Source organism: Strix aluco, chromosome 19 (genome assembly GCF_031877795.1).
Source record: "Strix aluco isolate bStrAlu1 chromosome 19, bStrAlu1.hap1, whole genome shotgun sequence".
Taxonomy (NCBI): Eukaryota; Metazoa; Chordata; class Aves; order Strigiformes; family Strigidae; genus Strix; species Strix aluco.
The window spans coordinates 8,401,622-8,415,528 of record NC_133949.1 but is presented as its reverse complement, the minus strand read 5'-3'; the positions used below and the strand labels follow the sequence as shown (position 1 = coordinate 8,415,528).

Below are 13,907 nucleotides of genomic sequence, written 5' to 3'. Positions count from 1 at the left end.
AGTCTGGGGAGGTACCTGTATGGCAGAATCTTTCATCTGAGCATCCCACAATGTTATTTGACAGTTGTGGAAACCTAAGGGAAAAAATTCCATGACTGACCAAGATACCAAGGTCACAAAGCATGGAAGGGACCCCCCCATGTCCTGATGATAAGATTTGCAATCTGCTGTCCTGACTAGTGCTATAGGACCAACTGCATATTTCTTACCGCATTCAACCTGGATGAAGATGTCGGCTCCTGGTCTTTGGGATAATAAACCCTCTGAAAAGTCCACATTTTCCATAGCTGGAGGCCACCATGCAGGAATAATGTCCACCTCCTTCTGCCCATGACCTCAAACTTACTCATGTTTCCTTTCACCCATTCCTTTAACTCATCACGGTAGAATTCAGGGGAACCTTTTGCAGGTGTATAAGACTGTAAATGTCTCACTGCTAGATTGATGCAAATATCAAGTGACACTAGGAAGATCAGAAGGGTGTTTGTTTACTTTGCAGAGTCCAGTCCAAAGGACATAGGGTGAAATCTCCAGAAATGTTAGCAGACATATCATGAAGCCTTTTCAACTTCTGGAGTGCTGGCAATGATAGAGAGGACTTTCAAGCTAGTTGTTTGAAAGCAGTTCCTAGGGAAAACTGTGAGATCTCTTTAACTGCCAAGGATGACAGTATATCTCTGCAAAGCCTTCCTGGCAGCAGAACAGCACAAGATCTAACCCACATCCCTCTGAGAACCAAATTTCATGCCTAAAGCCTGAATGCAAACAGGTATTTCTTTGACTATTGTTTCTAACCGCCACCATCTTCCCTTCTTCACAGCCCTGAAACAAAACAACTGAGACTGTTTTCATGTTCAGAAGGAAAGGTAACCAAGTGAAGTGTGTAATTCAATTAATTTGAGTATTATTTGACCATGTCAAAATCCATCACAGCTTGAGAGTAAGATGAAATTGGGAAATGAGCATCAAACAGCAGTGAAGGTATTAACAATTGCAGAGCCTTTTGTTTTTACAGAACAAGTGGTCAACAAAATCAAAAGCACATCCACTGAGAGGGGGAGAGGATGGGCTGCAAACAACCAGGATGTAATTACTGCTGGAGGTAAGCCAGGGATAAAGATTTGGGTTACAAAACATTCCACCTAAATGGTACATTATTATGATGACAGAGTTACTCCCACAAATCCACCTATCCTGACATTTGACTCAAGGTTATTTATGAAAGGTGGTTCCATAATTGTGACACGGAAGAGACCTCTGCTCAACAGCCCTGGAGCTCAGTAGCTCCTGATTTGGCCTCTGCAGCGTAGCAGTATGGACATGCAGGAAATCTAGAGTGGCTCCTTCCTCAGCTGCCTGGCCAGGCAAAACTCACATCAAGGTTTCCCTCCAGGATGAGCTCTGAATGAAACATACTGTGAATTAAATGGGATTGAAGTGTGTTAAAACACAGCCCTCACATTTTTTAAGGGACTCTCTCCATATTCCCATAAAGCAGCAGGAAGAACTCATGTCTCCTTATAAACTCCCTTCTTATAAACAGGGGGACATTCTGGGGCTCACTGCAGCTGGAGGTTGTTACAGCAGCCACAAAATAGCTCCAGCAACAAATGGTAGCAGGAACCTCCCCTTCTCAGCCATCTCCTGCGCTGACCCAGGTTCTGCTGGGCTCAAGGGCTGGATTTTGTTTCAGTGCTTCTGGATATACCAGAGCAGAAGGCAGACAACTGTCTGCCTCATTTGAGAAAACCACGATACACAATTCGCTCCGGGAGCTTTCCAACTCCTAGCCAAGCTAAGAGGAAGCACGCAACCAGTCTGACCTGGGTAGATATGAGCACCTATGGTCTCTGGAAGAGGGCACAAACATCCTGCAAAGGGTAAACCTGAAAAGCACAGAAATGCCCTGAACAAGGCAGTGAAACTTGCCCAGCCAGAGTGGCAAGGCATCTCAGAGGCACAGGCGTAAACAGCTTTGAAAGCAGTCAGTATGGTTTTCTAAATCAAATCCCTTCTCCTTCCCCTTCACTTGCTCTGCTCTGTTCTCCCTTCCTCAGGAAGGACCACGCATGGCAGCAGGCACTGGGATGTCACTTCACAAATCTCTGTTCTACGCTCTTTTTCACCAGTGGCACACTGGGCACACAGGCAAGCCTGCTGTGCCTCGGTTTCCCCTTGCTCTCCCCGCAAAATAGGTTAATGTTATCTCATGTGTCTTTCACAGATTGAAATCTTAGAGATGTAAGAAAACACAGCCCTCACCAGAGAAAAGTTGCAGTCTTTTCACTTTTCCCTAAAAATTGTCTTAGCTTTATCACGAGAAGGAGGACTGAGCTGACTCTAGACATACCTGATTTTTAAGTGGCAGAGAAAGCAAGCGATCCTTGTAGCAGCAGCCTCAGCAGTGGAGTATGGCAGTTTAGCTTCTGGCCTATGTCTAATGTTTCTAGGGGATAAATTCCCCCATTATAGGCTTGATTTGTTGAGACAGGATGGAAATGAAGTAATCCTGTCTTAATTTCTTTCTGCTACCTGATCTGGAGGGAGACAACTGGGACCAATTTCTTTACCACAGCACAGTGAAACTGTGAGAAAATATTTTTCTCCCTATTTTTGGCTTCTGCCTGCTGATAAACATTGCCAACAGGAACTTGTTGCGATGAATGAAGGCACATGCATTAACCACGTTCAGGCGGAACCAAACACTGTACTACTAACAATAATCTGATACAGTTTTCTCACATCTCCGTGGGTGCACATGCCCATTACCAGGAATATGCTTCCCTCTGCTGTCAGCAGCTGGAATCTTGTGTTTATCGTTTTCAGATGTGCTCCATTCAAAATAAATAAATAAAAATTTAAAAAAACTCTACCCAGACTTTACAAGGCTGTTTTATTGGTTGTAGAGGATCAGCTTTCCACCAACCTGTGGTAGGCAAAATCAGTCAACACATAAGCAACATGGGAAGTTTTGTAAAAGAATGGTCTTGATATTGCCATAACTTTATCATGACCACATAGATAACTCATACTTGCAGTGAGGCTTGTATTAAGAAAAATTTTTTAAATGAGAAAAATTGTCATAAAGTTTTGAGCTACTCCTTCTGCAAGAAAATCCACCACAAATGTGGGGGAGAAGTACAGGGCTGCCCCAAATGAGCACGCTTTGCCCATGGTTCTCAAGTCCATGTGGGAGCCTGTTGCAGGGTTTATGCAGATATTTATTCACTCATTTATCTGCTTCCCATTTTGGGACAATCCAGAGTTCACCATTCCCACACATCAGCTGGGAAGGCCATGTAATCCATGCCTTTATACACTTGTTAATTTATCCACCACTTTGCAAGAAAAGAGTTTAATTTAAAGGATAGTTAGAGGGAGGGGGAAGCAGCAGTACCCAAACCATCCTTAAGCATTCTTTGCAATAAAAGGCTGAATGCAGAATGGCACCATTTGGTGGGATCCTGTAAGGCAATGAGGTGACTGTAATGCTAAACTTTCTTGTTATAAAGCTCGTGAACACAGCAGCTCCATCTACATTTTGTGAAAACCTTACTACTGAACCACAATTAATTTCATCCAGTCCATACGGTCTAAGTAACTGAATATGGAATTGAGCTGTTAAAATTCTTCCCAAATTAAAAATACATCTGTTCACTTTTGGGAAAAGGAGTGTGGAGAGCGGAGTGGGTGGAAGGGAAAGCAGAGCTCTAGAAAACTTTCAGACACAGGGAGACCTACTAATCCTTGGCTGTAACTAATACAACTGAGCTTTGAAGCTGGACGTGAGCAGAAGAGCTGGGGAAGAGGCACAGCCGAAGTTTTGGGGAGTGGAGATGGGAGACCCAACAGAGGTGAGGCTCCAGGAGTTTATGAGCCAAGTGGAGATACAGCTGAGCTCTGTTCTATCATTAGTAGGTGCCAGCTACACAAGACTGGACCAGAAAAATCAAGGCCAAATCTGAGAGCACTCAGATAAAAGTGCATGATGTGCCTTTCCTAGAAAGGCTTTTCCTGCCATGAACAGCACAAATCAATGAATATATTTTTAAATGACCATAGGCTCAAAGAAACCCTGACCCTCCAGTTATAGGGAGGGTATAAATCACGGTCTTGGTCCAGGCTTTCAAGTCCGTAATTCTGTGTTTTGCATGGATGTGGGATAATGTTGATGCATCAGAAACGCAGGTGGAAGACACATCTGCAGGGGCAGGAGAAGAGACGCATTTAACAGATGTCCTTGTTATGTTATATAATTTCCGAGTTGCAAACCTTTGGTACTTACTCATTTCTGAGCGACCCTGAGCACTGTAACACTGCAACAGCAGCACCAAGAGGTCTCTCAACAGCACAGTTTCGTTGCACCAGCACCTAATCAGCCAGACTGCTGTATTTCTCTACCCACTATGTCTCTCGTGATGCTACCTCAGCTGTGTCATTTCAGCGGCTACTCATGATGGAAGCTTAAAGGACACAAAGTTGCCTTCTCAAAACTATGATGAACCCAGAAAACCAGGCACAGGGAACAACCATAAATCCCCCAAACCCTGTTCTCACTGATGGTTTTAGAAGACCAGTGACTTAGTTCCTCCTTTTTAGAGAAGTGAACCCCTCTAGCTTCTAAGTCTTACATGTTTCATCTTGAACAAGAACTTCCAAAAGACCCACACAATGGAGGCAGATTGTCTATCTGCTCCCAGGGAAGGCAGGACGCTGGCAGAGCCTGGCAGGGAGGTGGGAGGAAGAGCTGAGCTGCTCCGTGCCTACCCACTCTGCTGAGGTACCAGAAAAAAATGGGAACCGAGGATGAAACTTACTTTCTTTTTCAGCTGTAGGCTGGAGTGAGTAGAGAACCCCTTGCTGGAAGGTAAGAGGGAGGCTTGGGGTCGCTGGTGGCCCTGGAGGACCTGGGGGACCTGGGATCCCGGTTTCTCCTGGAAGTCCTCTTGGTCCTTGAGGTCCCAACAGCCCTGTGCAGAGGCAGGAGATGATGTGTTAGTACATTTGAAGGTGTGCTAATGATGCTACCATGTAAAAAGGCAATAAGACGGCAAGGGATCTCTGCCCTGAACTGTAACTGGGAATCAGGGGCATGGGGGGAAATAGGAACAGCTTCCCAGTTTTCCATGATTTGCCTTTAACATCTTCCTCTGCAAAGCAGGTAGCCTTACTTGGCTCAAAGGTGCTGTGAAGCTTAATTCCTGGATGAGTAAAACCTCCCCCTCCCTGAGGCTGAGCAAGAAAATAAAGGCAGCAAAACATGGAATCAAGCACCGGTCTCTCGCTTCCCCTCCACATACACCTGTATGTCACTTTACTGCCAGGAAAGCACAGAAAGAACAACAGAAACCCCGTCAGTCCAGCAGCAGACCAATTCCGCTTCCTGTGGGGCTGGAAGGCTTTCACTGCAAACTAAGAAACCAAAAGGCAGACACATCCTTGGCCAGACTTTAGCCACTGACAGTTTGCCAGAAAATGCCAAAAAGCGTTCAGGGCCACTCTCTCATTTAAGGTACGCTCCAAGTTTCAAGTCTTTCCTGAGCTCAGATTTACAAGGTACAGCCTTTTAGACGCATACAAAGCACAGAGCCTGAGGTCTGGCACCTATTGTGCAGTATCACTTTCATCGAAAGATTTAGGAACATTTTGGGGATGAAGAAAGCTCAGGAATGGACTGTACTCTGACAGAACAGCCTCATAATCTTTTCCCTTAACATACAAAAGCATCATTAGTTCGACATCCTGGCATCTGACAGCTTGACACAAATGGTAGAGAAAAAAGGGGAGTTAAAACAGGCACACAGCAAGAGGGTTAAAAGGGAACACTCTTATCCAAAGGCTGACAGATCAGACACTGTTTTTTACAGCTCCTGAGCAGGATGGGGAAACATGATCCTACTCTGCAGCTTTTCAGGACAAGCTTTCTCCAGCTCCACAGGAAATCCCAGGGACTGTCATTGCTCGTGCAGGAAGTTGCCCACTCTGAGAGTTGCTGGCTGATTCCAGTGCCCAGGGGACTCACTGGAATGGGTTCAATACCAGCTGAAGATGCTCAACATCTTGTGTGTCCAGCCTTCTATGATCTGTTACCACAGATAACTTGTATAAAGTGAAATATCTCCTATTGTGGTAGCACTGCCCTCCTCCAGCACTTACCTGGAGGCCCCGCTGGGCCCCTCTCACCAGGTTGTCCCTTCTCTCCTTTTGGCCCTGGTGGTCCTGGAAGACCAGTTGGTCCGACTGGGCCTGGAGGGCCAACCTGTCCTGGCAGCCCTGAAAACATTCAGAAAGGAAATTAGTTGGAGGTTAGGACACTGCTGAGATCAGAAGGTCTTTAGCAACCTAGAAACCAGAAGAGAGGAACTCAAAGATGCCAGGGGGAGAAATGCAGCTTTGCACAGGCAGCACAGACAGGGTGGTGCTGGTGGCAAGAGCTGGCTGGTATGCACGGCAAAAGAGACAGACTGGGCCTTGCTTCTCCTCTTCTTCCTCTAATCTTTAAAGAAACAAGCATGTCCCCACACCCAAGGCCCACCTCAGAAAGTCAGTAGGATGTGTACCTCCAGCTGGGACACGCTGGTGAAAGCTAAACTGAGCCCGCACTGTCCCCTTCCCAAGGTCTGAATGGCTCTGGGCAGGGTCTGGCTGGTCCCTCAAGCACTCCCACACTAGCTTTGTCCAGGCACACGTGTCAGCTCCGGGGTAGTCCCAGTGTATCAAAATACACAAAAGAAAAGCAAATCCAACCCTGTCTCCCACTTCCTCTGGCTGATACATACATACCACCCAGAGATTCTGCATCAAAGACGTTTCATCAAAGATGTTTCCCTGTTTTCTCCTGTTTTCATTCATCTAACAAGCATATCATGCTGTGCACAAGCATTTTTCATCCCAAACTGAAATTAATGCACCCACACTTTTGAAGTAACTAAATGTTGCTAATTTATACCAATGAATAGGGTGCTGAGCAAATCCATCTGGAAATACCAGTAACACAATAATTCCAGCCCAGCAGGATGCTTCTTGGCAAGTCTACTCAGACCCCCAGTAAGCCTATGAAAGGTTCAGGCAGCGTTTATAATCTGAAAGTGACTATTTCCGATGACACTAAATAAAATCTTAATGTTGATTTCTGTAGACTATCAAAGTAATAACAACACTTGATAATTTTATAGTGTTTTTCAGAAAAACACCATGCAACTTTGGCTCACAAAAGTAGTAGCTGCTTTGGAAAGGTACAGTTAAACACTGTACAAACGTCAGTGAAGCCTTTAATACCTTAAAGAGGTGGGTGAGTTAGTCTGTCTACTCAGATTAAGTGGTTAATGGTTACAATAAAGGCATTAACTGTCAGAGCCAAGAGAGTCAGAGGTTCCTGGTTTCTGGGCTACCAAAGGGCTTTGAGTATTTGAAAGCAGTGACAGATGCAAGCTACAAAGCCAGAGGAAGATCTGAGTACAGAGTTCAGTGCACTCAGTTTTAGTCTGTACATTACATATGACCATAACCCAGCAGAGCACAAGTTAAGTTTTGATAAACTCTTAAGCAGTGTCCTTTCTCTTCCCTGGTATCAGAAGAGGTACTGGACCCTCCAAGAGCAGTGCCAGGAGAACCTCCTGCATGTAGGGGGTGGAGAAGAATGGATATGAATAGAGAGGAAGAAGGAGAAAAAGAAACAAGCTGGCCAACTAACACCTTCACAGCTGGTACCAAAGGGAACAGGGCTACATAATAAAAAACAAGACTCACAGGATTTGCAGCTCCCACATTTGGATCCGGTTCCCACTCTAGGTGTGGGACAGCCCACCTGGGGCACAAAACCTTGTCCCCCTAGACATTCATCCAAACTCTCTGCATTTCTCAGAACAAAGCAATAATTCCCCAATATTAGACCCCTCGAAAGCTTTCCCTTCTGTTCTTTTTTTGCCATTCTGGAGAGATGTCCAAGTTGTTTTTTCTTACAAAAACGAAATCTATCCATCTCTAATCCATAGTGAAACTGGGCAGACTGAAGAAATGAGATTTTTCAAAGGCTTTGTGTGGGTGTGTGTGCCGGTGTTTTTGTTTTATTCAGTCATCAATAAAGAACTGATTTGAGTATTGAACAAGGAATTAAGGTAAGGTTTTAATTCAGATCAGTTTGCTTACCCACAGGACACAAACTGCAGACTTTTCTGTGAATAGAGGGGCTCCTCTAACGGATCTCACCTGACAGTGGATGCTGTACTTGGCAAGCTCAGGCAGGTGATCAGGAGCCCATTTAAGAGAGCAAGAGCATTTCTTCACAGCACTGCAAACACCTTCTCCCCCCTACAAAAACCTCCAACACACCTGAAACTTTATTGCAGCAAATTCTTTCTGGCGTAGAGGGAAGAACAGCAGAAACACTCTTTTGCAAGCACAACACACTGTGCTGCTGAGCATGGGTCAAAACATTACCTTGCTTGTATAAATCAGCCTCAATCCTTCAGTTCAACCTTTATAACTCAATCCTGTGAACTTGTGCAGACCAAGAGCAATCATTTGCTGCTAGCATCCTCAATCATGCTGCTGCAGAAGAGCTTTAAAGAAACTGGCACTTACTTCCCTGAAGGTGGAAAGTGCTAAGGGAAAGACTAGGAAAAGCAGCACTGAGTAATGTGTCAGGCAAGTGCTCATACTGGTGACAAATGGTGTTATCAGCATAGAAGAGACAAGTGCGAAAGGGAGAAGAAAGAGGGAAGGATTCAGGAAAAAAGGGGGAGGGAAATGAATAGGCCAAATCTTCAACTGGCATAAATCAGCTCTGCCACAGCGGCATTGCTTTCAGAGATCTGAAGCCCATGGCAAGTATTTATCCTCCAAAAAAATGAAAGAAAAAGCCATGGGGGGAAAAAAAATTAAAAAGGCAAAGGGTGAGTATTCTGCTGCTGGAGACCAAATCAGACATGCAGAGACTGGATTTTCTTCCTGGCCCTGTCATTAACCTGCAACACACCATCTGTTCCCTTTCCTTCCCCAAGGTTTTTTCTGTACAGGAGCAGGGTATTCTCTGATTGCGTGGAGCTTAGCAAAACGATGCCCAGAACATTCCCAGCAGCTCTCGGTGCCCCTGGCAGGCAACACCAATAAGATAATAACGGCGTTTTCTTCCATCACTCAGCACGTGTCCTGCTCACTCTAGCCATGTGTCCTCCAGTGAACTGCCTCTCCATGGGGCAGCACTTTCCATCCTCCGTGTGCTGGCGGAACCGAATGTCTCACAGATGATAAAGCTGGCATTTTGCCTCTCTAACCAAGCAGCCCATGATCAGATAAAACCCAAAGAAGAAACCCAGCCTCTCTGTATCTGTGAGGCTCTGAATCACTGAGGACCCCTGGCCACAGGACCCTTCTGCTTTTTTGGGACATACCATGTACAGGACTGGGCATAGCAACATTTTGTGCTTTGAAAGAGGAAATAGCAGAAGCCATTGACTTACCCTGTGGTATTAGCTGCTCCTCTGTACCTCTGTGTCCTTTAGGCTCTAGTTAAGAGGGTCAGGGTAAAAAAAATTAAAAAAATAAAAAAAAAAAAGATATGAAAAATTAGGTCTCTTGTTGCCAACTGGCTCAACCAGAGTATATATATTTTTCTAATACTCAGTAAAATGTATCCTGTTGATTAACAAGCTGATCAGAAAGGCCAGCAGTGCAGCTGTCTCAACAGCTCTGATTGCTTTTAAATGATTGTCTATTCTCAGTCCTGTCACTCACAGAAAAAATAACTACCCTAATAAACAGTAGCAAGTTTTCCTGGACTTCAGCCTGGAGAGGTGTCAGCCAACCCTGAGCTATAAGGTCATCCAGAAACGCTCCCACCATTCAAAGCATCTAGTCCATATCAACCATCTTTGTGTTAGACACCAACATTCTGCCCTTAGTCCACCCAGCTGAGAAATTTGGTGGTATGCAAGCTAGGATATGGATTTGCTTTGGCTGAAAAACTAGAAGCGGGACAAAGTAGGCAAAAAAACTCGAGGCTCAGGGATGGGAGGGACAGAGGCTTAGCTTTCCACAACCCAAACCACACAGGACACTCAGGTTTTTTACTTCCACCTACTCTGGTGACTCAACGTCACACATGTTGAAAGATCTCCTGAGGTCTGAAATCTCTGTAAGTGAACCTGGGGCCAGGTTTGAGGAACAAGTCCCAGTACAGTGTTGAAATCATGAAAAATGGGCAGTCCCCCACCATCCTAAACCAACTGCATGAAATTCCCTACATTTCCCCAAAATCCATAGTGCATTTTTTTGGCTGGCTTTGAATTATAGATAGAAACTGGTGTGGACAGGGAAGGAAGCCAAATGTGGACCTAGATCCCACAGCTCCTTAGCAAAGCAAGCATTTGAAGCCCTCAGGGCTCGGGTGGGGGCTTGAGCAGGCAATCACATGTCAATAAGCAACTTAACTAATTACTTCTAATTGCTGAAAGACACTGTCCTGACCTGAAACGGTCCAGTGCATGCCTGATTCCCAGTTATTACGCTAGAGTTGTTATTCCACACTAGGTTAAATAAATCTAGGCTAGAAAAATAAAGGGTAACAGTGAGCAAGGACTACACTAAGTAGCACACAGACAGGGCTGTAACACATGCAGCCGGCTGTGTGCACAGCCTGGAAGTCTGGCTGACAAGACAGATTCACCTAAAGCTCACACAACATCACCTGTTTTTTGGAGGTGATCACTAGCTACGTCCTAGATTTACTGCAGGGGTGGAGGGTGCTGATACTGGACCACGGAGCCAGCCTGATGCAAGCGCTATAGGAGATGCGTTCTCCTTTGCATCGCTGCCTGGGTGAGAGGCATTTGCTGCTCCTTGCTGAGCGAGAGGAGATTATCATGTGTACGGAGCCTCCGAGAGGAGAGGGCTTTGAGAGGAAGGGACAGATCCATCAGTACTTTTGCTGGATTGACTTTAGTACAATGAAGTGCAGGTGCAGAGATACTGTGACAGCAAAAATAAATGACATGGGGAAGGCAGAATGAGCATATAATGGACACTGGGGGAAGCTGCTTTAATTCGGTTCCTGGCAGCTATCACTGTGGTTCTGAAAATACTTTGCAGAACATATTGTTAGTGAACCTCCCTCCATGTTGTGGCATCCTGTCAAATTATAAACATGGACGACATCTGGTCTATGTTGGTTGCTCCAAGTCTGCTGCAGTCATGAAGGGCTGCCATAATAAACTGCTCGGACCAAAAAAAAAAAAAGACCAAAAAAAAGAAAAATGAAAAAAAGAAGAAAAAAGTGAAGTAGGCCCTATAGAGGATAAAGAACTAAAGAACTGGTCTGGGAGCAAGCAAAGCAACTGACAGACAGGGCTTTGGAAACAGAGAGGGGGGATCTTGAAATGAGAATGTCAAGGTCAAGGAAATTCAATGCGTGGGGATCTGTCTAGCCAAGTGGGCTCAGAGGGAGATTTTCTTATAAGTGTATTTTTTTTTCATGCCACAAGAGGGATCATAAAACAGCCCATTGTGTTTATAGTAAATTTAAAAAATGTAATGCAGACTGCAACTGATGTTGCTATTCATGGGAAAGTTTTTCCTCCTAATAAAACAAAGAATTACCCTTACACCTCAGTCCTCTACCTCCCCACACTGCTCCCAGACAGGGAAACACTGCGTTCAGCGCTCAGTAGGTGAGTATGAATTGTCCCCCTGTGATCCCGATGGCTCTCTGGAGTTTCCTCAGGAATGTTTCAACCTATCCAGGCCTCAAAATCCACAGTCTTTGGACTTAAAACATGTACACTGAAATACACAGGCAGGCAGAGTGGCCCTACTGAGATTAACAGAAATCGAACTTTCCCAAGACCAGTAGATGCTTGTGCCAACAAAAATCGAGGCTAGCAATGGGCCATTAAGGCTGGCAAAATCGAGCTTAATATGTTAGTTTCTGAGCTTAGCTGCTTTCTTCCAGGAATATGCCTGCTCTGTGCTGGCCTAACTCAAGGAGGGGCAGAGACATGGAGAGAAAAGCTGAGCGTCCTTCTCTTTGAGAAGGGGTGACCCTCATCCCTGCATGGGCAGTGGGAAGGGGCCCTGAGGAAATCACACCCAGCTTGATGCAGCTAAAAGGATGGTTTGAGGTGGGATTAGAGAAGGTTGAATTCCTTCTTCATCCATGAGCCTGCATGTGTATTGGCATGCGACCATCTCTGCATTCACAGCTCAGCATAGAGGGACAAACAAGAAGCAACATTGAACCTTTAGACAGAACAGCCCCTGGTTTGGAGGAGTCCTGTCTCTAGAGCTAAATAATGCTGATTCTGACCCTAAAAGAGAGGCTGAAAGCTCTCAAAATGCCTCTCTGTAGGATGTTTTTTCTGCTGAGCACAATCACATCTTGCAGTGAGCCTTTGCAAAACCCAAAGCGCTGGTGTCCTTGCTGAGGGCGCAAAGCAAAGCGCAGACACGGAGCCACTCGTGCCAGCAAGGCTGCCTGCCCCTGCTCATCACACAGCACCACGTGGCCCCACTGCGGCCGCTTCTACCAATGGCTCCCTGCTCGATCAAACACGGTAGCAAACGTCCCACAAGTGAGGAATTGCCCATCTGAAAATCTTAACTCTCTCTCCTTTACAGAGCAGAGGGAAGGAGCTGCCAGCATTTCCCTCCAACCCCTCTCCCCTGCAGCTTCCAATGCTACAGCAGACTGACACGGCCTCCTTTTGAGTTACTCTGCAGGAATCGTGTACGTAGGGTGGGCGATTTGGTGAAGAGCAGGTTAGGCTTACCAGCAGATCCCACCGTTTTTCTCAGGACAGTTCCAGGATTCAGCAGGGGAAAGGCATCTGGTAGCAAATCGTCATACCATGTGGCTGTCGTCCCAGTGATTGGCAGGTTGTTTTCCAACGGTGGGCTTCGCTCTGCAGCCTCCAGCAGAAGGATCTAGACAGAGGACATGGGGAAGGCAAACAAGGTCAGCGGGGTGGTTTCACACACAGTCTCAATCCCGGAGAGGTCTTAAAACTCCTCTCCTTGCCAGCAGGAGCGGTGAATAACTGCATCAGAGACCACATGGTTTTGGTGTTAAAGCTCTACTGGTTTTCTGGAAAGTGGCAGTAATTAGTGCAGGAAGCTGCTGTGTTAAGTTGCAAGAGGGTCCCACACACGCCCTCCTTGCAGAGGGCTTCACTGCTTCCAGAGAGACTCAGCCTCGCATGGATTGTCTCCCTGGTGAGAAACACGAAACCAGGGACCAGAGCTGGTGTTAGGGGACACAGCATTTCACTGCTAGGTTACACATTCAAATCCAGAGTCATAAGGACAGAAATTACTGAGAGCTGGTACAAGGTGAAGGGCTGCACCCTGGATGTCCAGGGTAGCAAACCGAGGTGCCTCAGGACAAATACTGGTTGTAAGTCAAAGCACAAATGCTGACCAAATTAAAGGTGGTGGAGAATATGAAGCTTCCTAAGGAGCTGACGTTCTTTAATTCTGGAGTGATTAAAAAAAGGCAGGCAATTTCCTCAAAGAGCTCTACTTAGAAGTAATAGGATATTATTAAAACACAGAACTGTTTCTATACCTTGTAAACACACTACCTTCAAATAAATCCATGTCCCAACGTGCGTCCCTGAGCTATTTGGGCTATTTACAACCTAAGCTCCTTGGCAAAGTGACCCTTTTTCCCCGGAATGATTTAGACTGCTGTTCATCAGGCTGTGCTCCCCCAGCCACTGGTGGCCCATGTGAAACTGGCAGTTAGTCTTTAACATGGCTGCAAAAAACCTAAATGCCCACAAGAAGTGGAGGGATGGAGGACCCAGATGGACTCCGCCCACTGACAAACTCCATTAAAGTGAAGTCCTGGGGAACATTCATTGCACTTTATAACCAACATCTTAAATTAAAGTTTTCACAAAATTAGGATTTAA

At 45.7% G+C, this 13,907-nt stretch overlaps 1 protein-coding gene across 9 annotated transcripts in view; it reads right to left on the bottom strand.

Annotated features, from left to right (window-relative positions):
• COL26A1 (collagen type XXVI alpha 1 chain) overlaps positions 1-13,907 on the bottom strand; it is a 193,570-nt gene that overhangs the window by 18,997 nt on the left and 160,666 nt on the right. For 6 of the 9 annotated variants that reach the window (XM_074845325.1, XM_074845316.1, XM_074845319.1 and 3 more), the window contains 4 exons: positions 12,765-12,918; positions 9,462-9,506; positions 6,157-6,273; positions 4,818-4,970 (listed from right to left, as the gene is read on the bottom strand). In XM_074845325.1, the coding sequence (XP_074701426.1) occupies positions 4,818-4,970; positions 6,157-6,273; positions 9,462-9,506; positions 12,765-12,918 (469 nt within the window). The remainder of the gene's footprint in view (positions 1-4,817; positions 4,971-6,156; positions 6,274-9,461; positions 9,507-12,764; positions 12,919-13,907) is intronic. The other 3 variants (XM_074845321.1, XM_074845323.1, XM_074845324.1) reach the window with 1 other exon arrangement.